Source organism: Mixophyes fleayi, chromosome 1, assembly GCF_038048845.1.
Source record: "Mixophyes fleayi isolate aMixFle1 chromosome 1, aMixFle1.hap1, whole genome shotgun sequence".
Classification (NCBI taxonomy): Eukaryota; Metazoa; Chordata; class Amphibia; order Anura; family Limnodynastidae; genus Mixophyes; species Mixophyes fleayi.
The window spans coordinates 207896405-207924205 of record NC_134402.1 but is presented as its reverse complement, the minus strand read 5'-3'; the positions used below and the strand labels follow the sequence as shown (position 1 = coordinate 207924205).

At 42.7% G+C, this 27801-nt stretch overlaps 1 protein-coding gene across 1 annotated transcript in view; it reads right to left on the bottom strand.

Annotated features, from left to right (window-relative positions):
• Positions 1–27801, bottom strand: part of LOC142148988 (semaphorin-6B-like) — a 527730-nt gene that overhangs the window by 296847 nt on the left and 203082 nt on the right. Inside the window, exons 6-8 of the mRNA XM_075204826.1 lie at positions 2590–2688; positions 2194–2284; positions 1346–1465 (exon numbers count right to left, since the gene is read on the bottom strand). Of these exons, the coding sequence (XP_075060927.1) occupies positions 1346–1465; positions 2194–2284; positions 2590–2688 (310 nt within the window). The remainder of the gene's footprint in view (positions 1–1345; positions 1466–2193; positions 2285–2589; positions 2689–27801) is intronic.

Here is a 27801-nt window from a genome sequence, read left to right as displayed (position 1 = left end):
TGATGATTAAGGCAGACGCCTTAAAGGATGTGTTCCTTGTGCAATACAGACATGGTATGCCATTACATCCTGTGGTTAGCTGCAGATTTAGCACCATCATGGAGTGAGATTACTGTCACTCACAAAGTGGTGTAGCTGCTAATTCACAGATTTGTGTGTTCACTGGAATTCACACATGCAGCACTATTACATTTTCTTAGTTTACCTTTATCGTAGTTTAGGACCTCAGTTTATTAGAAAAAGAGTAGAACTACAAAATAACGATATATTCTAAATACATTTAATTGATGTAGAAGCCTCTGCTTAGTTTGGTTATCAGTGACCAAAGTTTGCTTAAAAGGCCTAAGCTAACTTTTAACAACAATTCAAGGATACATAAAGCCAACAAGACTTTAGCAGGAAGTATTTTATTAGTAAACTGCACAATGGTGTAAACCGAACCCACAGAGAGCACTAGAACAAAGCAGCAATGGGGTTATATACAAAATCATTCTTGCCAACTTTGTGACTCTTTCCTCCAGGAGATCCTAGAGGACAGGTCATGTGACAAGGGTAGGAGGGGACGTCCTTGCGTCACCATCGCTCCTCTCCCACTATAAAATGATAAAATTCACGGTATTGAATAGCGGGGGGTGCTTAATCACAAATCGTGTCATTACACGATTTGCGATTAAGTCTTCCCCCCCCCCCCTCCCGATATTCAATGCTGTGAATTTTGGCATTTTTTAGGATCTGGGAGGATTGCCCACTTTTCCAGGAGTCCGGGAGGACTCCCCGAAATTCGTTAGCCTTCCGGAATTTTCGGGAGAGTAGGCAAGTATGTCTTAAAGTGATAGTAGGCAGGACTTTGCTGTGAAGTTTGCAATTCACATTTTCATGAGCGCTCACAATTCCAAAAAAAACCATACCCATTTTTTTGTGGTTAACTGTCAAAGGCAGAATGTGTGCACGAACATATATATCCTCTGTTCAGACAAATTGGCAGATTTGCACAAAACGAAAGATCCTGCAAAATTTGTGTTTAGTGCATGCACCAGATCAGTGGAATGCCAAAAAATGTTTTCTCTAGAATAAAGGCCCTTATTTCTTATTCAGTATAAGCAGCTACTTTAAATTCTCCTTTTGCATTAGACACAATTATTTTATTAATAGTGTCAATTCTAATTTTTTTTGAAGAAATAAATTATATTATGCATTTGATCAATGTTAAAAATATTGAGAAATACGGAAAAATTGCCGTAGACACAAACTTTTATGGTCAGACCTGAGCTAGATAGATAGGAACAATGTACCACATAACACCCACTATCCTTCTTTATTTTTTAATATCTTAGATGGCATTTACCTTTGAACCATTTGGAATCATGTTTGACACTTCGAAGAGCTGGACGTTGACCGAGACTACGATAAAGAACGGCATCAATTGCAAGGAAATCCGTTACTGTAGCAGTGAAAAGCATCCCATCTAGTTGACAAATGAAAATACAGAGAATAAATGAAACTCAGAGTAAAGGGAATTCTGGGATATAACTTTGTAACTGTGCATTGTTACCCTCTGTTCTTCTCAGTTTTTCAATGTTTGCTTAATAAGTTAATCTATAACTTATGCTTAATAAGTTGATAATTATGTAGGAAAGTTTATTCATCCAACATATTAAGCATCTTGATAATGTCTTCATGCCTCACATCATTATTCTGTGCTGGGAGGAACCTGCTCCTTTGACTATCTTTCAGTACTTGCGACTTGTCTCCACTCCCCCTCTCATATCATGACACTGACCCTGTCACATATAGACTTGCCCTTACTTACATAAATCACATGACTGGACAGGTCAATGTCTTTCACAAGATCAACATACTCCTGAAATAGATCTTCAAAAAAGCTTACAGTAGCATAGACTGACAGGTTGCTCTATTTCTCCCTGTACACTCAAAACTGGTATTGAAAATAAATGCACCTGAAAACTAATGCATACTACTGGCTCACATGATTATATTACCAATATTTGGGGAATACAATGTTAGAGTTTCCATTTAAACAAAAAACAATTGAGAAGAAGTTTACTTATTTTAAAAAACTAATAGTAGTAGACAAAAATGTGAACTGTAGTTGAAAGTTCTGGGTAAAACAATACATATGGTATTCTTATGAGATATCTCTAATCTGGATATATGTTTCTGTCAAAACAGTACCTGCAAATAGAGCCACATTGCCATGTTTTGGATCATATGGACATCGAGCCATACCACCAAGTGTTTCCCCAACTTGTTCCAACAAATCAATCTAAGAAAGACAGAGAATATGCAAAATATAGTGTATATTGTTTTTGGTATGTCATAACTTTCACTATATTTTTAAATTTAATTTTAACAAAATCACCTTCAAAACAAATCGATTATGTATATTTATTTACAATGTTAAATCTTATTCCAACCCTTTTCACCGATTAAATATGCACAAAAATATATGCTATGTTGGGGGTTTTTTTTTTACTCACGGGGGAAACTGTAGCACAGTACAGAAGAAGCAGTTATCGATAAGTAGTTGTAGAAGAAGACAGTGTTATAGGAAAAAATGCTCTTACGTACACTGTAGTCCGCACACACTGGGTTGAATGCATTCGTTCCGCAAGCAAATAGAGTCTTGTCATGCGAAAGGAGAACTTTCACAAAATTTCTGCACTCATCCTGTAGGACAACAAGAAAGTATTCAGAGAAATACCAGGATACAATTTCCAAAGATCATGTTAAAGTGGGACATACATTTTGTCTTCGCTTATCTGTCTATGTACTACATATGATATGATATATTGCCATTTTGTACACCACTCCAGCCCCTATTAATCAGTAAAAAGTGGCCGTAGTTAACGGCATAATAATAACTCAGTTTTCTAGAATATATGTTATGTACCCATTTATTACTTATTTTTTTAATACTAAATTGGCGACACACACAAACAATTTAGAAATTATCCTGTCTGAAGAGAATATAGGACAACTATTTTCTTAAGAAAAGGAAAACAATACTTTAAAATAACTAAATAAAAAACTCTTTAAGATCATTTTCAGATTTCTCAATTTTTTTTAGACTACACATACAGTAGAAAAATCATGCTTGACAATTTAGCAAATAACCTATTTTAAAATCATCAATTTAAAATGGTAGTGATAGAAATAAAAAAATAGGTAATCCAAAGTAGTATAAGTCAAGTTCAGATAGAAGACGCCAAGGAATATATATAGAAGAAAAATTATGCCCAGAAATAAAAGTCTGTTAAAAGAATTAATGTAAATCATGATACAAAATATATTATTTTTAAAAAGTTAACCAGATAAATGGTTCACTGTGTATGTCCCCCTACCCTCACAAACCCTTATAGCTTATCAACTTAACTAAAATAAACACACATGTATAAGTTTAGCAAAAATGGAGGTCACAGTTTATTAATTTAAATAACCTTTGCTGGCAGAGAAAGGGCACTGCGGAACAGCTACCAAGCTTATGCAACCAAATAAACCTGGGAAATGGCGAAACCACTGTACATCCACTAACAGGGGATCTCATCCCTAAATACTGGCATGCGCTAAATTGGCGTCAGAGTGACTGTACCCCCTCTAAACTCACAGTGCCTCCCCTCACGAGATGGACAAGGGACCCTCCTCACCGAAGGACCAAAGAGTTACTGCTGCCTCAAAGGGGACAGTGACCTGCAACCAAACAAACACTAGCGCCTTACTAATCAGCCGCTGAATGCAGTGCCTTCCTCCCAACTGTGCCTGCTCTGTGACGAAGCAAGAAAAGGTTAAAACAGCAAGAACTACCACAGTTAGCTAGGTGTGGGTGGGCGGGATCTTATGACGAAGAGTGAAGCAACCAGGAAGTGCTGCCACCTATATGAAACCAGGACCCTCCCACAACATCTATCATTGGTCAGGCCAGGACTTAGGTTAACCCTTAAAGGTAAGTGTAAGTTCAGTTGCAAACACTGATGCCCTTTAAGTGCGTTCGACTAAGGGGCCTCACTTGTCATTAAATCATGTGTTTGAGTGTATGAGAGATTTAACTGTTTCATTAACATCCGATTGCCGGATGTACACTTTCCTGGAAAAGCTTGGAAGGACATTTAGCACATCAAGTACAAATGTGCCATTGAGTGCTCACATCCACCTTCAGGGCTAGCTGGGAAAATGGGTGCATGCAATGTTCATCATCATCAGCTATTTATATAGCGCCACTAATTCCATAGCGCTGTACAGAAAACTCACATCAGTTTGGAGCTTACAGTCTAAAATCCCTAACACACACACATAAACACCAAGAGAGACTAAGGTCAATTTAATAGCAGCAAGTTACCCTACTAGTAAGTTTTTGGTGTGTGGTAGGAAACCCACACAAACACAGGGAGAACATATAAACTCCACACAGATAAGGCCATGGTCAGGAACCAAACTCATGACACCAGTGCTGTGAGGCAGAAGTGAAACCACTAAGCCATCTCTAATTACTAATATTTTGACCATGATAGGGACTTTCTTTGAATGAACATGACATGAACACCAAGCATGGAGAGTTGTACAATTTTGATCTTACAACTTTGATATCACTTTTTCTACAGAAAGTTGAGAAAGAAGCTATATAGTGCAGTAGTGCTAAACTTGTTTAAGTTGGAATCCCAAGTGCCGTTTCCAGTAGATTGTATTGCATACCTGACAGTAAAGGGACCAAACAAACAGATTGTGGGGCCCTAGTCAGTGTTGCAACCCAAAATCTATATTATAGACAACACAAACAAATTCAAAGTTTGGAAGGACCAGAACAGATTTCAAAATATAATTCAGCTTCCGGCTGGAACATAGAATGGCAGAAACTCTGTTAGTAAATCAGCATGCTGGGAGCTGTCTGATAGATGTTAATGGCAACAGCTCTTCTAAGTATTAAGCTGCTTGCTCATTACTTAGCTGCCTGCTAAGTATTCAGCAAGCAGCCTGGTGGACCATGCCACCAGAATGTAGGCACTATCATACACTAGCCATAAGACTTCGCCATATACATTTTGCCATACATAAGCCACCATAATGAAGGTACTGCCATACACTAGCCCCTGGACTGGAGGACCTATCATACCATAGCCATCAGATTTTAGGTCCTGCCATACACTTACCACCAGGCTGCAGCTTCTGCCATACGCTAGTCACCAAATAGAAATTCCTGCCATGTACTAACCACAAGATTGTGGTTAGTGCACACACTATTCAAAAGACTGGTGTCCATAATTAGATACACAAGTTATTATTATTATTATTATTATTATTATTATGTAGTGCCAGAATATACCACAGTGCAATTAAACACAAACATAGTAATAAGACAAGACAGGGCATTAACAAACAAAGAGATAATAGGGTCATGCTTTGTGGGACTATATGATGCGGTCACACAGTAATGATGGCTTGCATGTAGAAGGAAAATAAATGTAATTTTTCAGTTATCTATTTAGAGGAGTGTAAATTTGATTTGATTGATGATTCAATTTGCAATGAAAGACATGCATATTTTAGGACAGTCTCGAAACTATCAGAATTACTGTGGAGGGAAATATATTTGTTTAAGAGAGCTAGGGACAGAAATGGAAAAATTAAAGGTTGAAATTAAGTTTTAGGAATTAAAGATTTTCACTGAACATCAGCAAGTAATAATACATCTTTAACCCTCACAATTAAATATCCTACACACCAAAAGTTTAATTTATGGCGTACAATGCATCTTTTCCAAATTATGTATTTGCAGGAAAAAACATAGATTGAAGGACAGGGTTTAAGATAGGATACATGAAACACACTCTATCTCAGCACAAGAACTTTTGCTATGTTAAATGACTTATTATTCTTTTAAGAATGTAATAATTTAAAGTGGTGGCACTCATATACATAATTCAAGATCATAACGTGGACTTAAACATTAGATTGCCTATAACCAAGAGGAATCAATTCAGATATAGAAGTATTCGGGTTCCTACAGAATAAATAAGGATTTGGTTCGCTGACCAGCCTTCCTAGTCGAGCGATTGGATGGTTTTTTAGATCCTCTTTTTAATACTACCGAACATTTCATTATTATGTAACCTCTGTTAATGAAAATGTTTACGTATGTTACCAGTGTTACTGAAATTGTTTAAATAATGTTAACACTAATATAAAAACAGTGTTGGCGTTCAAAGTTAGTGTGCACAAGGAATGTGTTGATATAAAAAGCAGGAAGACAGGGAGCATGAGAGGGCGAGAGTTGAGACAGTTGAGTAGAGGAGTACAATAATGTGGAAACAATATTTAAAGTGGAAAGTGAAAACCCTCTTGATTTACTGTAGTTTTTCATTAATTCAAGACTTATTGGTCAGGATGTTTACATTATAAAAATTGCTTAAGAATACACTGATTACATTGGAGACCTCAACACTGCAACAGTTAAATACTTCAACTGTCAATACATGCACCATTGAATCCTTTAAATATATAGTAAGAATATATATTGTATAGTATACAACTAGTAATTTCATACATAGTGTAATAGTATAAAAGTAACAGTTCATAAAGAAGAATTATTAGTAGCGTAACTGTCACGGTCGTCTTAATTTCTTGATCCGATTCGGGACCCTTGGACCTAGCTGGAGCAGGACTGAAACAGAAACTAGCAGCCTGGATAATCTTCCTGCTCATGTTCTTGCTGAATGTAAAATATAGCAGGGGAATGAGTAGTCTGGAAATGCTGACAGGAGCACTGCACTTTATTTATGCAGACAGGAACACTGCACTTTAGTTATGCAGACAGGAACACTGGAACGAGGAGCCACGAACTATCCTCTGGAGAGAAGTGTGTTGTTCTGGCAATGAACAGATCACAGCAGCAGGTTTAAATAGGATGTCCCAAACAACTATTGGCTGATCAGTTCATGTGATCACAGCTTCTGAATCTGGTTTATTTGGAATGATCACCTGACTGCATCCAAGATGGCCACGCCCATGCAGCAGAACAAACAGTATGTGTTTGTTTACAAACGGAGGTGTGGAGAACGGGACTGCTGCAGATGACCAGAAGGGACCCAGGTAGCCGTAAAATGACAGAGGCGGATGAGGTAAGTGCGGCTAAGATCCCGATTTGTGACAGTACCCCCTCCCTTACGAGTGGCCACTGGACACTTAGATTGGGGCTTAGTTGGAAACTTGAGGTGAAATTTTTTGATGAGAGATGGAGCGTGAACATCAGAAGCTTTGATCCAGGCCCTCTCTTCTGGACCATAGCCTTTCCAGTTGACTAGATATTGTAAGGTCTTATGTCGAAAACCGAGAGTCCAAGATCTCTTTATTTCATATTCGTCACCATGTTCAGTCTGCACTTCAGGAGAAACCAGTTTGGGTGTATAAAACCGATTTAGCACCAGTGGTTTTAAGAGAGAGATATGGAAGGTGTTGGGTACCTTGAGGTAAGATGGTAGATGTAATTTGTAGGACACTGGATTGATGACTCAGGAGATGTTAAACGGTCCAATAAAGCGAGGAGCGAATTTCATAGATGTAACTCTGAGGCGTAGATTGCGAGTAGACAGCCAGACTCTGTCTCCAGGTTTCAAGCTTGGAATGGCTCGTCGCTTTTAGTCGGCCTGAATTTTGTAGCGTTAGGACGCTTTAAGTAGAGATTCCCGTACCTGGCGCCAGTGGCCTGAAAAATTCTTTAGGAAAACTTCAGAGGCAGGTACTGAGGCTGTAGGAAGTGGAGTAAACAAGGGTACCCTGGGGTGTAGGCCATAGACCGTATAAAATGGAGTGGAAGCAGAGGATTCGTGATAATGATTATTATGAGCAAATTCTGCCCAAGGAAGCAGATCTACCCAGTCGTCTTGAGAAGAGGATATGTACAAACAGAGAAATGTTTCTAGGTCTTGATTAACTCTTTCCGTTTGCCCGATGGATTGGGGATGATAGGCCGAAGAGAAGTTTAGTTTGATCTGTAGTGCTTGGCACAAGAATTTTCAGAATTTCGCCACAAACTGAACTCCTCTATCTGAGACGATTTCTTCAGGACACCCATGCAAACGGAAGATCTCCTTTATAAATTGCTGAGCCAGGATAGGTGCTGATGGGAGTCCACGGAGAGGAACGAAATGCGCCATTTTAGAGAATCGGTCAACGATGACCCAGATGGTATTGAAATTATTAGAATTGGGCAAATCGGAAACAAAGTCCATAGATATATGGGTCCAGGGTTTGGTGGGAATAGGCAGAGGCAAAAGTTGACCAGCTGAAGATTGTCTTGAACTTTTATGTTGGGCACAGCTGCCACATGCGGAAACAAATTGCTGAACATCCTGATGAAGCGTAGGCCATCAGTAGCTTCTCGATATGAAAGATTGAGTTTTGCGGATGCCAGCATGACCGGCAAATCTAGAACAATGTGCCTATTGGAGCAATTTTTTAAGCAGATTCTCAGGAACAAAAGTTTTCCCCTGGGGAGGTGTATTGTCGGGTCTACTGACTGCGATGCTGAGTGGGCTGATAATAGGCCGTGGTTTCACAGTGATGGAATCTTCCTCTTTTACCATAGAACGTGACAGAGCATCGGCCTTGCGATTTTTGGAACCGGGACGGAAGGTGACATGGATATCAAATCTAGAATAGAATAGTGCCCATCGGGCTTGACGTGGATTCATGCACTGTGCAGTTTTAAGGTAGAGCAGATTCTTGTGATCCGTGTATATTGTGACAGGATAACGAGCTCCCTCAAGTAAATGCCTCCACTCTTCAAGCGCCAATTTGATGGCAAGCAGCTCTTTGTCCCCTATGGCATAATTTCGTTCAGCTGGTAAAAATTTTCGGGAGAAGAACCTGCAGGGATGCCATTGCTCATCAGCTGGTTTTTGGGAGAGAATTGCCCCTACTCCGACAGATGAGGCATCAACTTCCAAGTAGAATGAACAGGTTAAATCTGGTTGCCTGAGTATGGGAGCAGAAATAAATGCTTGTTTCAGAAGTTGAAAAGCAGATTTGGGCTTCTTCAGACCACTTGGCAGGATTAGCTCCTTTCCTGTAGAGTAGAGTAGCCAGGAATACATTTTCGATAGTAATTAGCAAATCCCAGAAATCGCTGTACTGCCTTTAGTGTAGATGATTGAGGCCAGTTAAGAATAGCTTGCACCTTCTATGGGTCCATACGGAGACCAGTGCCCGAGATGATATACCCCAAGAATGGAATGGATTCAACTTCGAAGGTGCATTTTTCAAGCTTGCAATACAGTTTATTCCTTCTGAGACGGCTGAGGACCTCTTTAACATGTCTGCGATGGGACTGGATATCAGAGGAGAAAACGAGAATATCGTCCAAATATACCACAATAGTATGGTACAGTAAGTCCCGAAAGATTTAGTTTATGAAATTCTGAAAAACTGCTGGGGCATTACTCAGACCGAATGGCATGACAAGATATTCGGAGTGCCCATCCCTGGTGTTAAAGGCGGTTTTCCATTCGTCGCCATGCCTGATACGGATCAAATTGTAGGCCCCACGGAGATCCAACTTCGTAAATATTTGGGCACCTTTGACTCTGTCAAATAACTCTGTGATAAGGGGCAGAGGATACCGGTTCTTGATGGTAATGTCGTTGAGACCTCGGTAATCGATGGAGGGACGTAATCCACCATCCTTTTTCTTTACAAAAAAGAACCCGGCTCTTGCCGGTGAAGAGGATGGGCGAATACAGCCCCTTTCCAAGTTCTCTTTTACATATTCAGACATAGATTTTGTCTCAGGGATAGAAAGAGGGTAGACTCTGCCACGCGGTGGGGTTTTACCCGGAACAAGATCAATGGGACAGTCCCAATCCCGATGAGGTGGTAGAGTTTCAGCGGCCTGCTTACTGAAAACGTCTGTGAACTCTTGGTAGGCAGAAGGAACTGGCAAAACTTCCTTATCAGAGGTGGAGCAATGTGGAACAACACGTTGTAAACAGGACCCGAAACAAGTTGGAGCCCACGCCAGGATTTGTGGAGTCGACCAGTCAATATGGGGGTTATGCGTTTGAAGCCATTGAAACCCGAGAACCACAGGGCTAGTGGCTTCTGGGATGACCAAAAAGGTAAGAGACTCGGAATGCAGAACTCCTATTTGGAGCGTCACTGGAGAAGTCTGATGCGTAATGGTATCCCCTGGAAAACGGCTACCGTCAACCGCAGAGAGAAAGATGGTCACTGGAACTTTCTCTAGTGGAATGGCTAGTTCAGCAGCTAATTTGGCAGACATGAAATTCCCAGCTGCTCCAGAATCCAGCAGGGCTGAAATGTATTGGGAGCCTTGAGCATGTTTCAGAGTGACTGGGATAATATAGTCCTTGCCTTGTGGGGAGCGAAGGGCCACTCCTAGGCTCACCTCCTCATCGTCAGCTAGGAGGGTGTGTTTACCCGGCTTACGAGGACAATTATGTAACAGATGTCCGGAACTGGCACAGTATAAGCAAAGTTTCTCTCTAACTCGCCGTTGTCGCTCGGTGGGTGAAAGACGTGCTTTGCCTAATTGCATGGGTCCTTCAGGGAAAGGAGACGGTACACGGACCCGTTGAATAGGGTGGAACTTGGGGTGTTTCAGCTTCCTCTTTTCTAGAGCTCTCTCTCTGAACCGAAGATCAACCCGATTGCAGGTGGTAATCAATTGGTAAGTCCCGAGACGCTAATACATCCTTAATGTGGTCAGACAGGCCCTGCCAGAAGACCGCAACAAGAGCATCATTATTCCAAGATAGTTCAGAGGAAAGTGTTTGAAATTGAACAGCATATTGGCCCACAGACTGCTGCCCTTGCCGAAGCCGCAGAATATCTAAAGCGGCTGACGTTGTTCTTCCAGGCTCGTCGAATATTCTGCGGAAGGTAGACAGGAAGCTATCAATATCAAATAAAATTGGGTCAGATTTTTCCCAGAGCGGTGAAGCCCATTCCAGAGCTTGCCCTGATAGTAGCGAAACAATATAAGCAGTTTTGGTACGTGCAGTAGGGAAATTCCCGGGTTGTAATTCAAAGTGTATACTACACTGGTTGAGAAACCCGCGGCAATTCTTCGGATCGCCATTGTATTTAGCTGGCGTGGGAAGATGGAGTCCGGATGAAGTAGGTAGTGAAGCAGGTATTACTGGCTCAGGCGGAGTATGGGATGGTTGACTGCGGAATAACTGCAAGGTATCCTTACGAGTAGAAACATCCTGCAGCAATCTCAAAATTTGCCCCTGGTTAGTTTCTTGTCTCTCAATGCGTTCAGCTAATATTTGGACAGAGTCCTCCCTCGGGGTATGTTCCCCTAGCGGATCCATTTGGCCAGAACAAACTGTCACGGTCGTCTGAATTTCTTGATCCGATTCGGGACCCTTGGACCTAGCTGGAGCAGGACTGAAACAGAAACTAGCAGCCTGGATAATCTTCCTGCTCATGTTCTTGCTGAATGTAAAATATAGCAGGGGAATGAGCAGTCTGGAAATGTTGACAGGAGCACTGCACTTTAGTAATGCAGACAGGAACACTGCACTTTAGTTATGCAGACAGGAACACTGCACTTTAGTAATGCAGACAGTAACACTGGAACCAGGAGCCAAGAACTATCCTCTGGAGAGAAGTGTGTTTTTCTGGCAATGAACAGATCACAGCAGCAGGTTTAAATAGGATGTCCCAAACAACTATTGGCTGATCAGTTCATGTGATCACAGCTTCTGAATCTGGTTGGTTTGGAATGATCACCTGACTGCATCCAAGATGGCCGTGCCCATGCAGCAGAACAAACAGTATGTGTTTGTTTACAAACAGAGGTGTGGAGAACGGGACTGCTGCAGATGACCAGAAGGGACCCAGATAGCCGTGATATGACAGCGGCGGATGAGGTAAGTGCGGCTAAGATCCCGATTTGTGACAGTAACAATTTGTCATGTGTTGTAAGTTTAGGGTTGACTAGCTATAAATGAGTGATGATGTAATCTATATAATTTAACTAAACTTCTGGATCATAAGTTACTTTCTGTATACATTGAATGCATTAATTTCTGGGATGAGCTGTATGATATTCACATACTATATTTTGGTTGTCTCCATGAATCAGGTTAAATATTACCAGAGAACTATAGGGATGGGTTTCCTAAATCACCCCTGGCACTTATATCTCAAGCATTTAACCTAAATGTACTATAGATTCAAGTGGAAGCACTAACCACTCAATAATACCTAGTAAAAAGGTGTTACAATTATTATTATTATTGTTATTATTGCTATTATATGTAGGCTAATCAAGACTTTCTCATCTCTATTAGTTAGTTTGTTATTGTTTTTGGTGTGACATGGGGCAGCGCCTTATTAAAATACCCTCCTTGCCCTTGAGATTTTCTACCTGGGCCAGGGCACTTTGCTGGGTGCAATTTCACAATGCTCTACACAATCCAGCAGGGAGAGGAGAGGCTAAGCTGCAGCAGGGGGTCCACAACAACTGTGCACTTGGCTCTCCAGGAACTCTTCCCAGTTACATTTACTTATGAACACCTGATACTCTCTTTCAATGCTACCAAACAATTATAATTATTACTATTACATATTTTTTATTACTATATTTAAGTTAATTGAAACTGTTTCGTTTCTGTTTGTGTTTATGCTTTGCTTTATTTTCAGCTGGGTATATTACCATTGGAAATGTGACTCTTATATTAACAATGGCAGTAATTTTAAATTGAATAAGAATCTATCTAATATTTTTGTTATGGAAATATCAGGCAGAATAATAAACCCCTAGAAACTTCTTCATGAGGTGCTCATAGCATCTATGGGCAGCATGGTGGCTAAGTGGTTAGCACTTCTGCCTTACAGCACAGCGGTCATGAGTTAAATTCCCGACCATGGCCATAACTGTGAGGAGTTTGTATGTTCTCTCCTTGTTTGCGTAGGTTTCCTCTGGGTGCTCCAGTTTCCTTCCACACTCAAAAAACATACTGGTAGGTTAATTGGCTGCTAAAAAACTGACCCTAGTCTGTGTGTCTGTCTGTGTCAGGAAATTTAGATTGTAAGCCTCAATGGGGCAGGAACTGATGTGAGTTCTCTGTACAGCGTTGCAGAATTAGTGGCGCTATATAAATAAATGGTAATAATAATATAGCAGCTCCATTTCCAAGGAATGCGATATGTTTCAGAGTATTTGATTGCCCCTCTATATAAACTCCTGGTAGTAGAGGCTTATTAAATACCATATTGCTGAGTGGTTTGCACTAGACAGGGAAGGAGGTGGTAAGTGAGAGCAGTAAATGCAATCCCAGACACAGGCCAAAAGTCAGGATGAGCAGAGATCTATAGCAGAGTCAATAAACAAGTTGAGGTCAGGGCAGCCTGTGTTCAATAGAAGTATCAATAACACAGGCTTAGGTCAGGGCTGGCAGAGTTCATAACAAATGTAATAATCATTCCAAGTTCAGGGCAGAAAAAGGCCAATTGCAGAGGTGGTCCACCACAGCCACAGACAGAGAGAGTGAGACATGGTATAAAGTGGTACATATACACGGGGACCAGTGATGTCGGGTCAACAATTTATAATTTATTTTTATAGCGCCAACATATTCCATATGCAGTAGTCATTGGTCTCCCTGTAACCAGGGCCCTCTTAAGAACATCTTGGGCCCCCGGGCACAGCAGTGCACCGGGGCCCCTATATATACAAAAAAAAAAAAAAATGATTATATATATGGGCCCTGCAGCCCAGGGGGGCCCGTCGGAGGCAGCAAAAAAAAAAAAAAAACTAAAAAAAAAAGAAGAAAATACTTACCTTGCAGTCAGCTGGCGATCCGGCTCCCTCCATTGTCTCCTCCTCCGTCGCGCTCTGCAATGGATGTCGGACATGCACTGCGAGCGCGACGGAGGAGGAGACCATGGAGGGAGCGGGATCGCCAGCTGACCGCAAGGTAAGTATTTTCTTCTTTTTTTTCAGGTTTTTTTTTTTTGCTGCCTCCGACGGGCCCCCCTGGGCTGCAGGGCCCCCGGGCACCTGCCCATTGTGCCCAATGGGAAAGACGGCCCTGCCTGTAACTGTTTACTGCTTGCAGAAAAAGTTTGGTTGTGTACCACTGATCTATGGAAAATGATTTTGCTTCTACTTCTGTCAGTGCTGTTTACTAAAATTGCTTGTTTAAATTTCTGCAAAGTGTGTGCTGTCTTCTTAATTGTAAAGCACCTATTACTGTTGATGTTACTTAAAAATGTTCAAAAGTCATTTATTGTCTATCTTTTCCAAATCTCAACACTACCCATTACATTGAATCATCATTATCTGAAGTGTTTATACCACTTATGCAGTGCCCATTCCCTCATCTACTATGATAAGGACAGTATGTTTGGAGTGGCTGGATGGGGGTGGAGGGAATTAGTGTATGGTGGCTGCTGATGTGCTATATCACCTATATGCTATCTCTGTACATTGAATTTATAACTTTGCTTACATCATACTTTCAGGCCTGTGGCTCCCACTAGGCAAGGTTAGGCAGTTGCCTAGGGCATCGGGCTCTGGTGGGCGCCACTGAAGTAAAATGCAGATACTATTGTACTGGAATACTGTGCGGCGACCGCTGAGCATACCTTCCACGGCCGCTGCACAGCTTCAGATAGAGCTACAGGGAGGGGCAAGGGGGCCATGGATCGCGACCGCCGCCCTCCCCTCCAACAGCTGATGGGGCGGACCATATCTCTGACTCCTCTCCTCCACTCCCCCTCCCCTCACTGACTGTCGGGCGTGACATCATCATCACGGTCCGACAGTGTCAGTGAGGGACGGGACTCAGCAGCAGCAGCGAGGAGCACCTTTAAGGTAAGGAAAGAGAGGGGAGGGGAACATTTAGACCCGGGGGGGGGGGGGGGCACATTGAGACCCAGGGGGCAGGGCAGTGTGCTGGGGGGGGGGATTTTGAAATTGTGCCTAGGGCGCCGAGGACCCTAGCACCGGCCCTGCATACTTTCTAACTCTCCCAGAATGTCCGGGAGACTCCCGTATTCCGGGTAGGTCTCCCGGACTCCCGGGAGAGTATGGCAGCCTCCTTGCTAGTGAAGTGGGCAGAATCAAATCCAAAATGTTGCAATTCTCAGGGAATCGCGGCATTTGTAATTCATCATTACGTCGCAGTGGCGGGGCCAAAATGGAACAATTTGCTGAGCCCCACACACCCACCTCCCTCCCGGCAGTTGCCGGCAGCTCTCGGACGCCGACTTCAAGAAGTCGGCAAGTATGGCTTACATGACATCATGTGTACTTTTGCAGAGTTTGAAATCTGTGGGTAGACTCCTGATTGCATACACATACAAATCTATAATATAAAAATGCCTATGAGGTGGTAGAAGATTTAGAACCACATTTTGAGTTAGAAGTAAAGCAAAAAAGGAGTAAATTTGCTCCCTGGCAAATCCATGGTCCACTGCAGGGGGAGCAGATTTAAATTATGTGGACAGATATAGAGCTGGGAGGAGGCATGTCCTAGGTCTAAATGAAGACCATCATCTGTATTCTGTTCCTTATCCAGCTGAAGAAATTTCACAAGCTTATTAAATATGCTGACACTTTGTTTATACCTTCAGCAAGGCAACTTTGAGAATTTAATTATATGACTGTTTAAAGAATAGTCACTAAACTGCTTTTTCTGTGAGACTAATAGGGAAGACTAAGTTATTAGCGATTATTTAATGCAGGGAAACTCTATAGTCCAGCTGTAAATTTAGATTAATTACTAAAAAAAAATGATGTTGTGACATTGGCCATCCCAATTGTCACATCATTAATGATTTATACATGACCTCCTTTTTGAGCTGTCTATTTGGAACACTAATTAATTATACACTTGGATTACTTAAATAATTTACTCTGATAACTATTTGCAGTTATATTTTGCTAGATTACAAAAATCTGTGGATTATTTTTCAATTTGCATATTTATTTTATTTATAAGGTGTCATTTTAATGTTTAATTTATCTTTTATATTGCATAAGTCATTTTAACACATCAATTTTACAAAAAAAAGTGGAAGGTTATATTAAGCATGAATAAAGAAAATTAATTTGGATTATAAGAGCATTCACTATTAATATTATTGGGCTTGATGCTGAGTTGTATGTAAAAAGCGCATTCAACAATATCATATTTCTGCCCATGTGCAGAGACATACGCATCTCGAGATATGTCCAATTCTGCATTAGCAATAAATGTGGCAGACTTAAGCCAAATTCAAAAATAGTGTATTTACATCCAGAAGTAGAGCTGAAGAGATGTTTCTGGCACTGCATTAGAAGCCTATGCTTTATGTTTGCAGGAGGCATTTTTACACTTAAACCAACCCAGAATGTTATCTAGCAAATAAACACTACTTGCAATTACCAATTAACTGAAATTAATCCTTGTTACATGAAGACTGCATATTTACGGTGTACTGTTACATCCCCGATACCACCACATAGCTTGAACCAGTTCAGTAAATACTTATTGTTTTAAAGTAGTAACACTATTCTGATATGTAAATGCTTTATTGTGTGCAACATATCACATGTGCACTGTTATAAGTTTAGGAACTCATATTACAATATAATAGAAATATATAAAATATGTTTATTGGTTACAAATGGATTAGTAACTGACAATGGGCAATGCACAGAAATAGTGTGTACAAGTGTACTTTGATTGGGTAGTGGGGAGGGAGATGAAGGAGGTGGGAGTGTATCTCTAATTCTGTTCCACCGTGTGACTCATCTCAGGTAGTATGTGATAATGCTGCATCTTGCAATGATGTGCCTTTGTGTAAAAAAAATGAAATGTTCTGTGATCGGTTTGCATCTGGTAATGTGCTAGTGATATGTGAGGGTGAGAAGTGGATAGGTGCCAATGTTAACTTTTGCAATTATGATGATTTATGTGAACAATCCCAGAATTAGGGATATATAGCCAAATATCCCAATGTTAGGGAATTTGGTAACTGGGAAGCAGGTCAGAGTGAAAGTAGGTGTTCTGCTGTCCCCGAATAAAGGGGTTCTCGTTTTGATTAGTTTTTGGGGAAGGGAGGTGTTCTCTCAAGCAGCCCCCACCAGGAGACTCAGTCAGTGAGTGACAAAGACATTGTAACTGAGGGGCCTAGCAACCCTGCTATTGTACGTCCCCACGTAGAAGTTCTGTATCAGGATTCCCAGGCCAGTTTGCATTCAGTTTGTAACTTAGAAGACATGAGGATTAGAGACAAGAGCCAGTATGTAGTTTGCCAGATGAGGGGAAGAGAGACCTGCCAGGGATACGACCCATTAAGTATGCAGAGGTTAGCCCACAGCTATTGAAGGACCAGATGTCCCAGCTGAGTGAGGTATCTAACTCCTTCTTAACCCCCCTCACCAAAAACCCTGGTGAGACCCAGCTAGCAGTTATCCAAGTAGAACCAGGGGGTTATATCACCAGGGGGAAATTAAATGAGATGAGCACTGACCTGTCAGTCAATCCCAATGCCATCTCTTAATGGGGGAGGTGTAGTGAACAGAGAGGAATTACAGTTTTAAGGATTAACCAATAACATAATTGTGGGGAATAAGGCCTTATCATAACTGCAGTGTAAATATGGTAAAGCAAATGAATCCATTGATAAACTGAGCTACTAAGGTGTAAAATGTGAAGTCAGAGGGTCTGGTGTGTGTTTACCTGGGTCTTCTGCCCACCTCTATGTTAAAAGATAACAAAATGTGTAGCTAAAAAAATGTCATTATTATTATTGCAGTACCATGTTAGCCAGAAAAATCCATGTGATGTTAAATACTTTTGTGTCAAAAAAGACAAAAGTATTATAGGAGTGATACCTTTATTGGCTAACCCAAAAAAAAGATTACATTTGCTAGCTTTCAGAGCACAGAGGCCCCTTTATCATGCAAGTTTACAAATGAATGACTGAGGAAAAGGCACCACATTTAAGATCTGTTACATCAAGAAATTTGTATGGGGGGTGGGGAATACATCATTCAGATAAGCTAAAGTAATAAAACAAAGGTTTTCGTTACGGATGGAAGAGTAAAAGTAATAGGAGTTCAGAGATCTGCTGTGGGGTGTGAAGTGTATCCATGTAGTGTGTCATAAATCCAGGTGTTATATTGAGTCCTTGAGTTAATGACTAGAATGTTCTTATCAGTTTGAATTCCCATATTTTTCTCTCCCTGTCATTTTAAAAAAAAACTTTTAGTATTAAGACTTTTAAATCTGTCATGTTGTGTCCTGGTCCAGAGAAGTGTTTACCTACGGGGGTGTCCAGAGACTTCCTTATTGTGTGTCTGTGTAGATTCATCCTGGATTGCAGTTTCTGCTTGGTCTCTCCAATGTATATTCCTTCAGTGCACCTTGTACACTGTATTATGTACACCACATTGGAGGATGTACATGAGAATGTATCAGTTATTATATAGTCCCGTTGTGTGTTGGGTATGTTGACTGTGTTTGTTGGTAGGACATGGGTGCATGTTTTGCTTTTTTGCTTTTGGAAGGTGTGAGGTCACCAGAGTTGTAACCAAAGCTCTGACTCTTCCATCTCCTCAGGGTGGGCCTTTTCCCATTCCATTAGTTTGGCCACCAGAACTTCACGCACGTCTGTCTCATCAAAGTCCACCCCTTTGGTTCTGCAGAACCCCTGCAAGTGTTGTTTCCTTGCTTTCATATAGAATCTCTCTGTGGCTTTTAAACTGATCTGCTCTGCTTCTGTGGCCATTCCTGCTGACTTCCCAGCTAGGTTTTTTTTACTAACACTGGTGCTGACAGACTGTTGCCTTGTGTCCTTACAGAGCCTGACCGTATCTGGATACGAGACCCTGCGCTCCACCCAAACGTTGGGACTGTGTGACCCCACTGCTTGCCACCAAAATTGTGAGGACACCAGGGTTATAACCAAAGCTCTCTAGATACCGAGTCCTCTAGGTTCACAGGTCACACAGGTAAGGAGACAGGAAAGAAATAATAATCCCTTTTATTAAACAAAGTGCACACACTTAGTAAAATACAACAGTGCTCCCCAAGGAGAAACTTGTTCCCCCACCAAATATATCAATTGTCAGGAATCGCCAGTTCAAGTAAAAACTCCCCAACAAAGTCCCCAGCAGGTTACCTCCAAGCACAGAGTCCTAGCAGGCCCAAACTCCTGGTAATAAAATCCACAGTTGACAATCCAAGTGGGCCAGGGTTTCTGATCCTTAAGGTGGGTCTGTGTATCTTGCTGATCCCAGCCGCTTGGCCAACTCTCCACCAGCTTGGTGGGACCCTAGATATTAGTCTCCCTACCGTTGTAGGCTCACCAATTCCCCCGAATCTGTGAGTGTCTCCCGATGGAGTGGTAACAGAATCAGTCCTAGAGGTACACTGTCCGATCTCTGTCAAGAAGCTCCTGCCTCAAGCATTCCTTTAAGGCCCTGCGAGAATATGGTTACTCTCAAACAGTCCAAGTCCTCGCTGTCTCAAAATTCTCCAACAACAACCCCCCTCCCCCAGACAGCTCCTTTTTGTCCCTTCTCACAAGACCTCTGATCCTGGCCACCTCCCTGGATCAACCTCCCACTCATTGTCCTCTTGTGATTGGTGGTGTGAAGAGTTTGGGTGGTAACAGGGGTGGAAATAGTGCATGACATCAGTGGTCTCCCCCCTGCGGTGATGGTGCCATTCGGACTGTGTTGCAGAGTTGCTAGAACAATAGTTAGCAAACAGGGAGAGACCCCCTCCTGATTTTAGATAAGGTCCTGATCCTCCTCTTTTTAACCCCTTCCACTACTTTTTGATATCACAGAGTCCACAGCTAATTCACACTTCCTTTGAGCTGCCTGCCCCCTCCCTCTCTGGACACCACAACAACATCAGATCTGGCCACCGGGCGGCATTTAATAACAGAGTGGGCCATGGTTGTTCAATTGGCCCACTGAGGACAGACCGGGTTGGCACGATATTCTCAATATAAGGCCCGGGTTTGTCACAGAAGGGAAGGTGCCAGTCTCTGATGATGATGAGAGGGGAGTTCTAACGAGGAGATTTCTTAAATTTGGAGGCTGTTTGTATGAAAGGATAGGTACATATGGGAATATTTCCTTCAGTCTATTGTCTTTCTGTAATATGGGTTGAAGGTCAGCAGCAATTTTCCCCAAGATGTTCATTCATGTGGGGATTGTAAGTGACCACTAGGGGCTTTTAACCTCCTTCTGTTTGTAATCCAGGAAGCTACTGCTTGGGATCCTTGTGGCTCTGTGGATCTGTTCATCTATAGCTATTGGATGGTATCCTTGTTGTAGGAATGTACTCCTCAGTGATAGCAGGTGTTGTTTTCTGTCTTCACTGTCTGAACAAATCCGAATGTATCTCAGAGCTTGGCTGTAAATGATTGACTAATTTGTGTCCTGGGTGAAAGCTGTTCCATCTCAGATATGTTGGGCGGCCTGTAGGTTTATGATAGACTGATGTTTGTATAGTATTGTTTTTATTGTATAAGGTTATGTCCAGGAAATGTATCTGAAATCGTGAGTAGTTAAGAATGAGTCTAATGGTTTGGTGAAATCTATTGAAGTTTTTATGGAAAGTCATCAGCTCATCTTCAAGGCCCGTCCAGATTAGTAGCAAATCATCAATATAACAGAAGTATGCTATTGGTTTCATTGAGCAAGTTGATAAGAATTTTTCCTCTAGTTTAGCCATGAAAAGATTAGCATACTGAGGTGACATCTTTCTACCCATGGCACTTCCCATACACTGCAGGTATATGTCTTTCCCAAAAGAAAAGTAATGATTGAGTATGAACCTGATCAGCTGCCGGGTCAGCTCCGTGGCTAGACTGTTTATTTGAAGGTAGTATTGGCATGCGGCTATGCCATCCTTGTGGGGTATGTTAGAGTACAGAAACTCCACATCCATATTTGCCAGTATTGAGCCTTCTGGTAGTGGACCCAGGGCTGAAAGTCTGCAGAGAATGTCTGTGGTATCCTGGATATAGCTGGGTGTTCGTCTCACCAAGGGTTTTAGAACATTCTCTATACAGCCAGAAATATTTTCCGTCTCCTCAGTGAGGTCCATCAGGCCATCGCAGGGTACCAACGCTTGCACCGGCGAAACTTCAGGTGACGCGGGCGCAGCATGAAAGTCCTGCTGTCTGGCCCTGAGTCAGAATAAGAGAGTGCGCGCTCCGGACCACATAAACTTCAAAGACCCTCACATAGAACCCGGGACAGAGGTTCCCCTTCCCCGGCTCCTGGGTACATACCTTCCACAATGTGCTCACAGCGCACAGCAGCAGGCTCTAATACCGGTTTGGAAGCAGTGAGCAGTGCTCAAATAAGTGGAGAGCACACGGTTAGCACCCCTCCCTCACAAATTCAGGAATCCCCATATAGGGGGCTGGGGGCAGTGATTTTAGACCCCCTATCTTCTCTCTCACATCAGTTTTATGTGGGAGACAATAATAGAGTGTGCACCCCCCCTCCATATCACCAATCTGCTGGGACCCAGCCACCAAACCAACCCCAGCTTTCAGTCCAGCATAACCCCCCTCTTGCCGCCATTAGGCTGTGCAATGAATGCTAACATTCATTGGCCCTCTCAGTTGCTGCCATTACGCTGTGCAATGAATGCTAACATGCAGCGGCCCTCTCAGTTGCCCCTGTGTTTCGGGACACCCCCCATCTGCCACTTCCCCGATGCTTTTTTCATTAGATTCTCCTGTACAGAGCGCACCTGGTACATCGCCACACCCAGTTTCCAGTCAGATGGTATCAGACCCTGTAAAGTTAACTGATAACAATTTTGAAGCACTCCAGCAGCATGGTTGCCCCCTCCTCCCTTGCATAGACAGACATTTAGTGGCTCAGACCAAGCGGAGAACTGTTCTTTTCCTCACGCTATGTAACAACAGTCAAGCTCAAGCCCTACAGTTTCTTCTTGGTCATTACCATACACCCCCATAAGACACAGGATTGTGCCCCAGGAGGACATACGTGGTCAGCCATCTACCCTTCGCCCTTAGGGTAATACGTTCACTCCTATCCCAGACCTTCTTTTCCAATATTCCTGCTCCATCTTGTACGGATTCACATGAACCCCCTAATAGGGTGCAATCAGAGACGAGCCTTAGCTTCCCTCCTCCCTCAGGTTTTTTTTGCTGCATTTCACATATCCACCTTCTCCCCGGCGCCCTTTCATTCTACCCTACATTCCACGCGCGCGTAATGTGTCTCCTCCGAAAATGAAGGGCCTTGTTAGAACACTCTTGTCCTGTGCCATCAGGGTGCCTGATGGTAAGGTGCAACAACAAGGCTCTGCTTATTGGCAAGCGACCTAGCATTAGGGACACAATTAAACAGGGTTTCTTTTTAGATATGTTTGACCTGACAGTTGAAGCCAAAAAAGTTCTAGAGACATGCGCAAAAGGAGGGATGGGGAAAGAAGCATATAAAAAAATTTCAAACTGGTTGACAGGGAATTGCGGATTCTCTGCATGTCACCTTAGGACAAGCACTGATGCCATCATAGACGTTTGGAAATATCTACATATGATAAATGAAATGTATATATTTCATCGTCTAGGGACTTGGCACATTTATAATAAGCAGTTTAGGGAAAAGTTCAAGGCCAACCTTCCATCCCTTTAGCCTTTAAGGATGTAGAGATTTGGAGGAAGCTTAATTCGGGCATAGTTGACCCAGGGGTTCGAACCTCCATCGACAAGCTTTCAGGCCTTGGGGGGACAAAGTGCTCTCCAATTCTCCAAAAATAGATGCTCTGCCTTCAATAATTCCTCCTGCAGTAGAGGGGACGTCATCATAGGATAGAACACTATTTAGATGATTTTTTTATTTGTTGGCCCTTCCGATTTTTCTTGTTGCGCTGACACCCTTTATTCTGCCCAATCTTTGTTTCACAACATGGCTGTCTCAATTGCCCAGGAAAAAAATTATGGCCCTGCCACTTGCCTTTCCTTGTTAGGCATCAAAATTGACACAGTAAGAAGATGTTGTCAATTGCCCCTTAAAAAAAGAAATAAATTGGAAGGTTTAATAACAGAAATGCTTTCTGCATCATCTAGTATGCTCCTTGGCTCTTTCAATTTTCCTGTCGGGTTATTCCTATGGGTCGGGTGTTCTGTAGGAAACTCCAATTACCCACAGCAGGTCCTCACAGTCCCTATGCCAAATTCACTTGAACAATGAAATTAAAGGTGATTTGCGTATATGACGGTGTTATCTTCAGTCCTTTAATGGTGTTCGGTTATGGCCTACCCCACAAATTCCTAACAAAACTCTGGACATGCACACGGATGCCTCAGGATCTAAGGGTGTCAGTGCTTTCTTTCAAGAGAGTGGTATGCCGCCCCTTGGCCACGCTCATGGCGGGTTAATGGCTTAGTACGTAATCTACTAACTTTAGAACTGTTTCCCATAATAGTAGCATTGGAATTGTGGGCCCCTCGTCTATGCGGCAGGAGCGTGGTGTTTTGGTGTGACAACCTTGGTGTGGTTCAGGCTATTAATCACCAGAGTGCCTCCTCACACCCAGCGATTAATCTGCTGTGGTTTTGAGATGCCTGGATTTCGACATCAGTTTTCACGCTCGCCACGTTCCTGGTGCAGACAACAAGCTGACTGACGCTCTTTCTCTGTTCAACTGGCAATGCTGTAGAACACTGGCCTCATACACATGACTGACCAGTTTAACCTGTCCCCTTTATGTTTGGCAGATGGTCGAGCAGGGATAAGGGGTCTCAAAGAGGCATCACTGGTCCCATCTACTAGAAAGATCTATCATTTGGCGTGGCAGCGTTGGCTGGATTATCAAGCGTCTCTATACAACGACACATCGGGTCAGATCGCTTTAATGGCAGGCTTTATGTGGGATCAATATAAGGAAGGGGTGTCTAAATCAAATATGGCCTCTATGTTAGCTGGCATCTCATTCATGTCCAAAATAAATAACACCGAAGACCCCACCAAATCCTTCATGATTTCCAAAGCCCTAAAGGGATGGGATATAATTCATCCAATCTTAAGTGATAGTCGCCGGCGCATAGACCAACAAACCTTATCTAGGCTGATTGTATCCCTGCCTGAGATTATAGCAGACCCTTATGAAACATTGCTATTCAGTGGGGCTTTCTCATTGGCTTTTCACGGCGCTTTTAGAATTATGTCGAAGTCGTAGAATTGAATGAACGAAAGTATATTGGTTAATATTGTTTTGGCGTGCGATTGCGATCAGTATGCCACGTAACACGTGGCATAGCGCGATCGCGTGGTAAAGTACGCACTCACACACTCGCACTCTAACATTTAGTTATTTATATATTTCATATTCATATTGATTCCGTTCTACAGTGATTTATGAGTAGATAGTATTTAGTTTATTATTAGTTTATATATTATGATTATATGTATCCTCTAGTGTTATTTGAGGTTCAGGTTGCAGGAACTGTGTCATGTTTAGTATCATTTTAATCCCCCATTCATCGGCAGTTGTCCGGTTCATTCGCCGAAGAGATCGCACATTGCATACTCTAGTTATTGATGTTAGGGAATAAATGATCAGAGTGATACTAACTGTAAAATGCTAATAGACTAGTTGAAACTGGAGTATTGGCGGGAAAGTCAGAGCACAACCCCTGGAGAGATGACCCCCACCTTTGGATATTTTGGTTTGAACTGGCCTATGACCTGCAGCACACTGGACCTTCCTGATACCTGGACCAATAGAAGCAGGCCACACCATCTGCATTGTTTTCACTGTAACAATGAGTGTGTATAATACAGCTCTAGCTGGTATTAGCTCAGTCTTCTCTGACCACAGTATTCTGGAGTGAAGTACTGTAAGCTGGTACCAGCGAGCGCAGCTTTGCACAGCGAAGGGCGCGGCGGTATGTATGTATTTATCTTTGATATCGGCTGTACTGTATTATAATTATGTATTGAACTACAAAATTTTGCATCTGCTAAAATAAATTACTTTGTGCTTTGGAAACAGAACACAATCGCTTAGACAATTCTTATTTGAAAATGATAGAATTATTTTATAAGCTAGCTCGTAGCACACAGTTTTTCTAGCTAGGCACATTGTGGTTCAGCCTATACTTATCCACTGCAAGATAATGAAATCTAACATAAACCAGTCCAGTAAGGATCATTGGCTATCGCTGGCCGCACAACAAGAAAAAATTATATCCCCGGTTTTACTTTGTATTGATTTTGCTGAAGTCCGGCAGCAGGGAAAGGCTTTTGTGGTTAATACACCTGAATAAATCTCTATTGACGAAATTCCAAATCATTGCTCTCCTAAAACATTCCCTGGTCCTCATGGGTTTACACCTGACGCTTTACACAGCAACCATTCTTTCCATATTGGGGCAGATACTGCTAAAGCAGCCTTGGGCGCATCCATCTCTGAGATGCAAGCACTAGGGAGATAGAAATCACATAGCTACGGCCTGATACGTAAGGTTAAATCACCCAAACGTTCCCCTCTTCTTCCTTACTGCCTTGTTTCTCTCCTCTGTTGGTTAGTGACCCAAGGATATGCTGCTCACCATGTTAAATGGAGGCATGAAGATATTTTTCACATTTTTTCCACAGATAAAGGCCTGATTAGTTGTACGCCTCTGGGGTTTTATGAGTTTTTACCTTTGTTTGGGTTACCAGCCTCTCTTTCTTCTTTTTCTGTTCATGCCCAGGTGCCGCATTGCTAAGCATGGGAGTTTCCAAAAGTTACCCCTATGGCTCCCTGATGTACAGAGGTGTGCCGGGTGGTTTATGGACATCTGGCGTCAGTCTCCCTCACGTTTGGTTGTGCCCTCTAGTATGGAGGGTCTGTTTAAAGTTGCAGCAGCTTAGAATGTGTAGATTTGCCACGTGGTTAAACAATCGTTTTGATAGTTGTTATACATGCATAGTATAATTACTTGTTAAAACCTCTGGGACATTATTACTGTTGTTGGGAACTTTGATTTTCTGAGCAGAAAAGGTGTATGTCGTGTGATTTGTTGAATTTAAATACACTAAGGTTTGATCTATTGTTGAATAGAGTGTCAGTTGCTGTCTGACGAGGCAGGTGCCCAACTGGTGTACGGTATACAAGGCAGGTATACCGGGGGCGGAAACTAAGCGAGTTTTCGTGACGTGCACCCAAGGGTAATCGCATCGCTTATGTCACGGGCACTAGGAGTCTTTACCCAGGGATCACCAGGTGATAGGCTTACCAGAGCAGTATAGGTGGTAATATGGTACTCTGGTAGCAGGGTGATCACGGAACAGGAAATAGCAGATGATGAGATGCTCAGGAAAGTCTATGACTAGCAGCACTGGCCATATGGAGGTAATAATACACGAGGAACTGTATGGACAAAGGACACGTGAAGGTAGTCAGTGGTCTGCGGTAGCAAGTTGTACCACTGCTATAGTGAGGAGGAATGTCCAACAGAAACGAGGAGGTGATGAGTGTCAGCGGTCTGCGGATAGCAAGTTGTACCGCTGTCAGAGTGAAGGAATGGAATACAAGTGGAGGTATCCGGGGAGTCAGTGGTCTGCGTTAGCAAGTTGTACCACTGCTATGTGAGAGGATACTGGAACAGGTGAAACTGTAAACAGGAGTCAGTGGTCTGCCACTAGCAAGTTGTACCACTGAATATATATGTGAGGGGGTGCACGGGGAGAGACTGCAACACAATATATACACGGGCACCTTGACTTTGATCCACAGTAATATGCACAATATAAATGTATAAATGACTGAACAACACTGCCAATATAGAAAGTCTCTTGAAGTAATCCGGCATGAGATAACACAGTCAATGATGGCAGTAGAGTCAGCAGATAGTACACTCCAGAGGAGAACCAACACAGTCAATGATGGCAATAGACTCAGCGGATAGTACACTCCAGAGGAGAACCAACACAGTCCAGCAAGGTATGCAATACACAGCACAGTCAATGGGAAGTATGCATACCGTGGTTCAGGAGAAGGCAGTCAGACAGGAGTGCAGAGATACCTGAAGGGCAGGAGGCCAGCAGGATACAAGTCCCTGGATGGGTGAAGCGGGGGTCTAGCAGGTGCAGCGCACAGGTAGGTAGACCAGCAGGGAACACAGGAAGGCGTGGAGAGCGGATCAGCAGTAGATGGATGAGTAGCGCTGAGAAATAACAGCAGCGGGTCTCTGCGGGAACACGGAGGTAACCAATAGCAACCAGCAGGTGCAGTAACGATGGGACACCGGAGCAGAGTTGAACTGGAACAGTTGATCACGGAGAGTAGCGGGTAGCAATAGTGGCAGCAGACTCAAGGAAACACGGTAGAGTTGACAAGGACTGAAGACTGAAGCGCACAGAGGCAGCGGATAGGAATCAGCTAGCAGTCACGATGATGAAACACAGACGAGTTGCAGGTTGAAGACTGTAGTGCACGGAGGCAGCGGATAGGAATCAGCCAAACAGTCACGATGTTGAAACACAGACGAGTTGCAGGTTGAAGCCTGTAGTGCACGGAGGCAGCGGATAGGAATCAGCTGGCAGTCACAATCATGAACAGGTGAGTGGATGTGGATGAAGGACTGTAGTGCACGGAGGCAGCGGATAGCATCAGCTAACAGTCCCAATGATACATGGTAGAGTTGAAGTGGTTAGAAGACTGTAGTGCACGGAGGCAGCGGATAGGAATCAGCTCACAGTCACGATGATACAGTAGATGGTAGAAGTGGTATGGGAACCACAGTAGTAGAAGTGGTTTGGAAACCACAGAGGTAGAA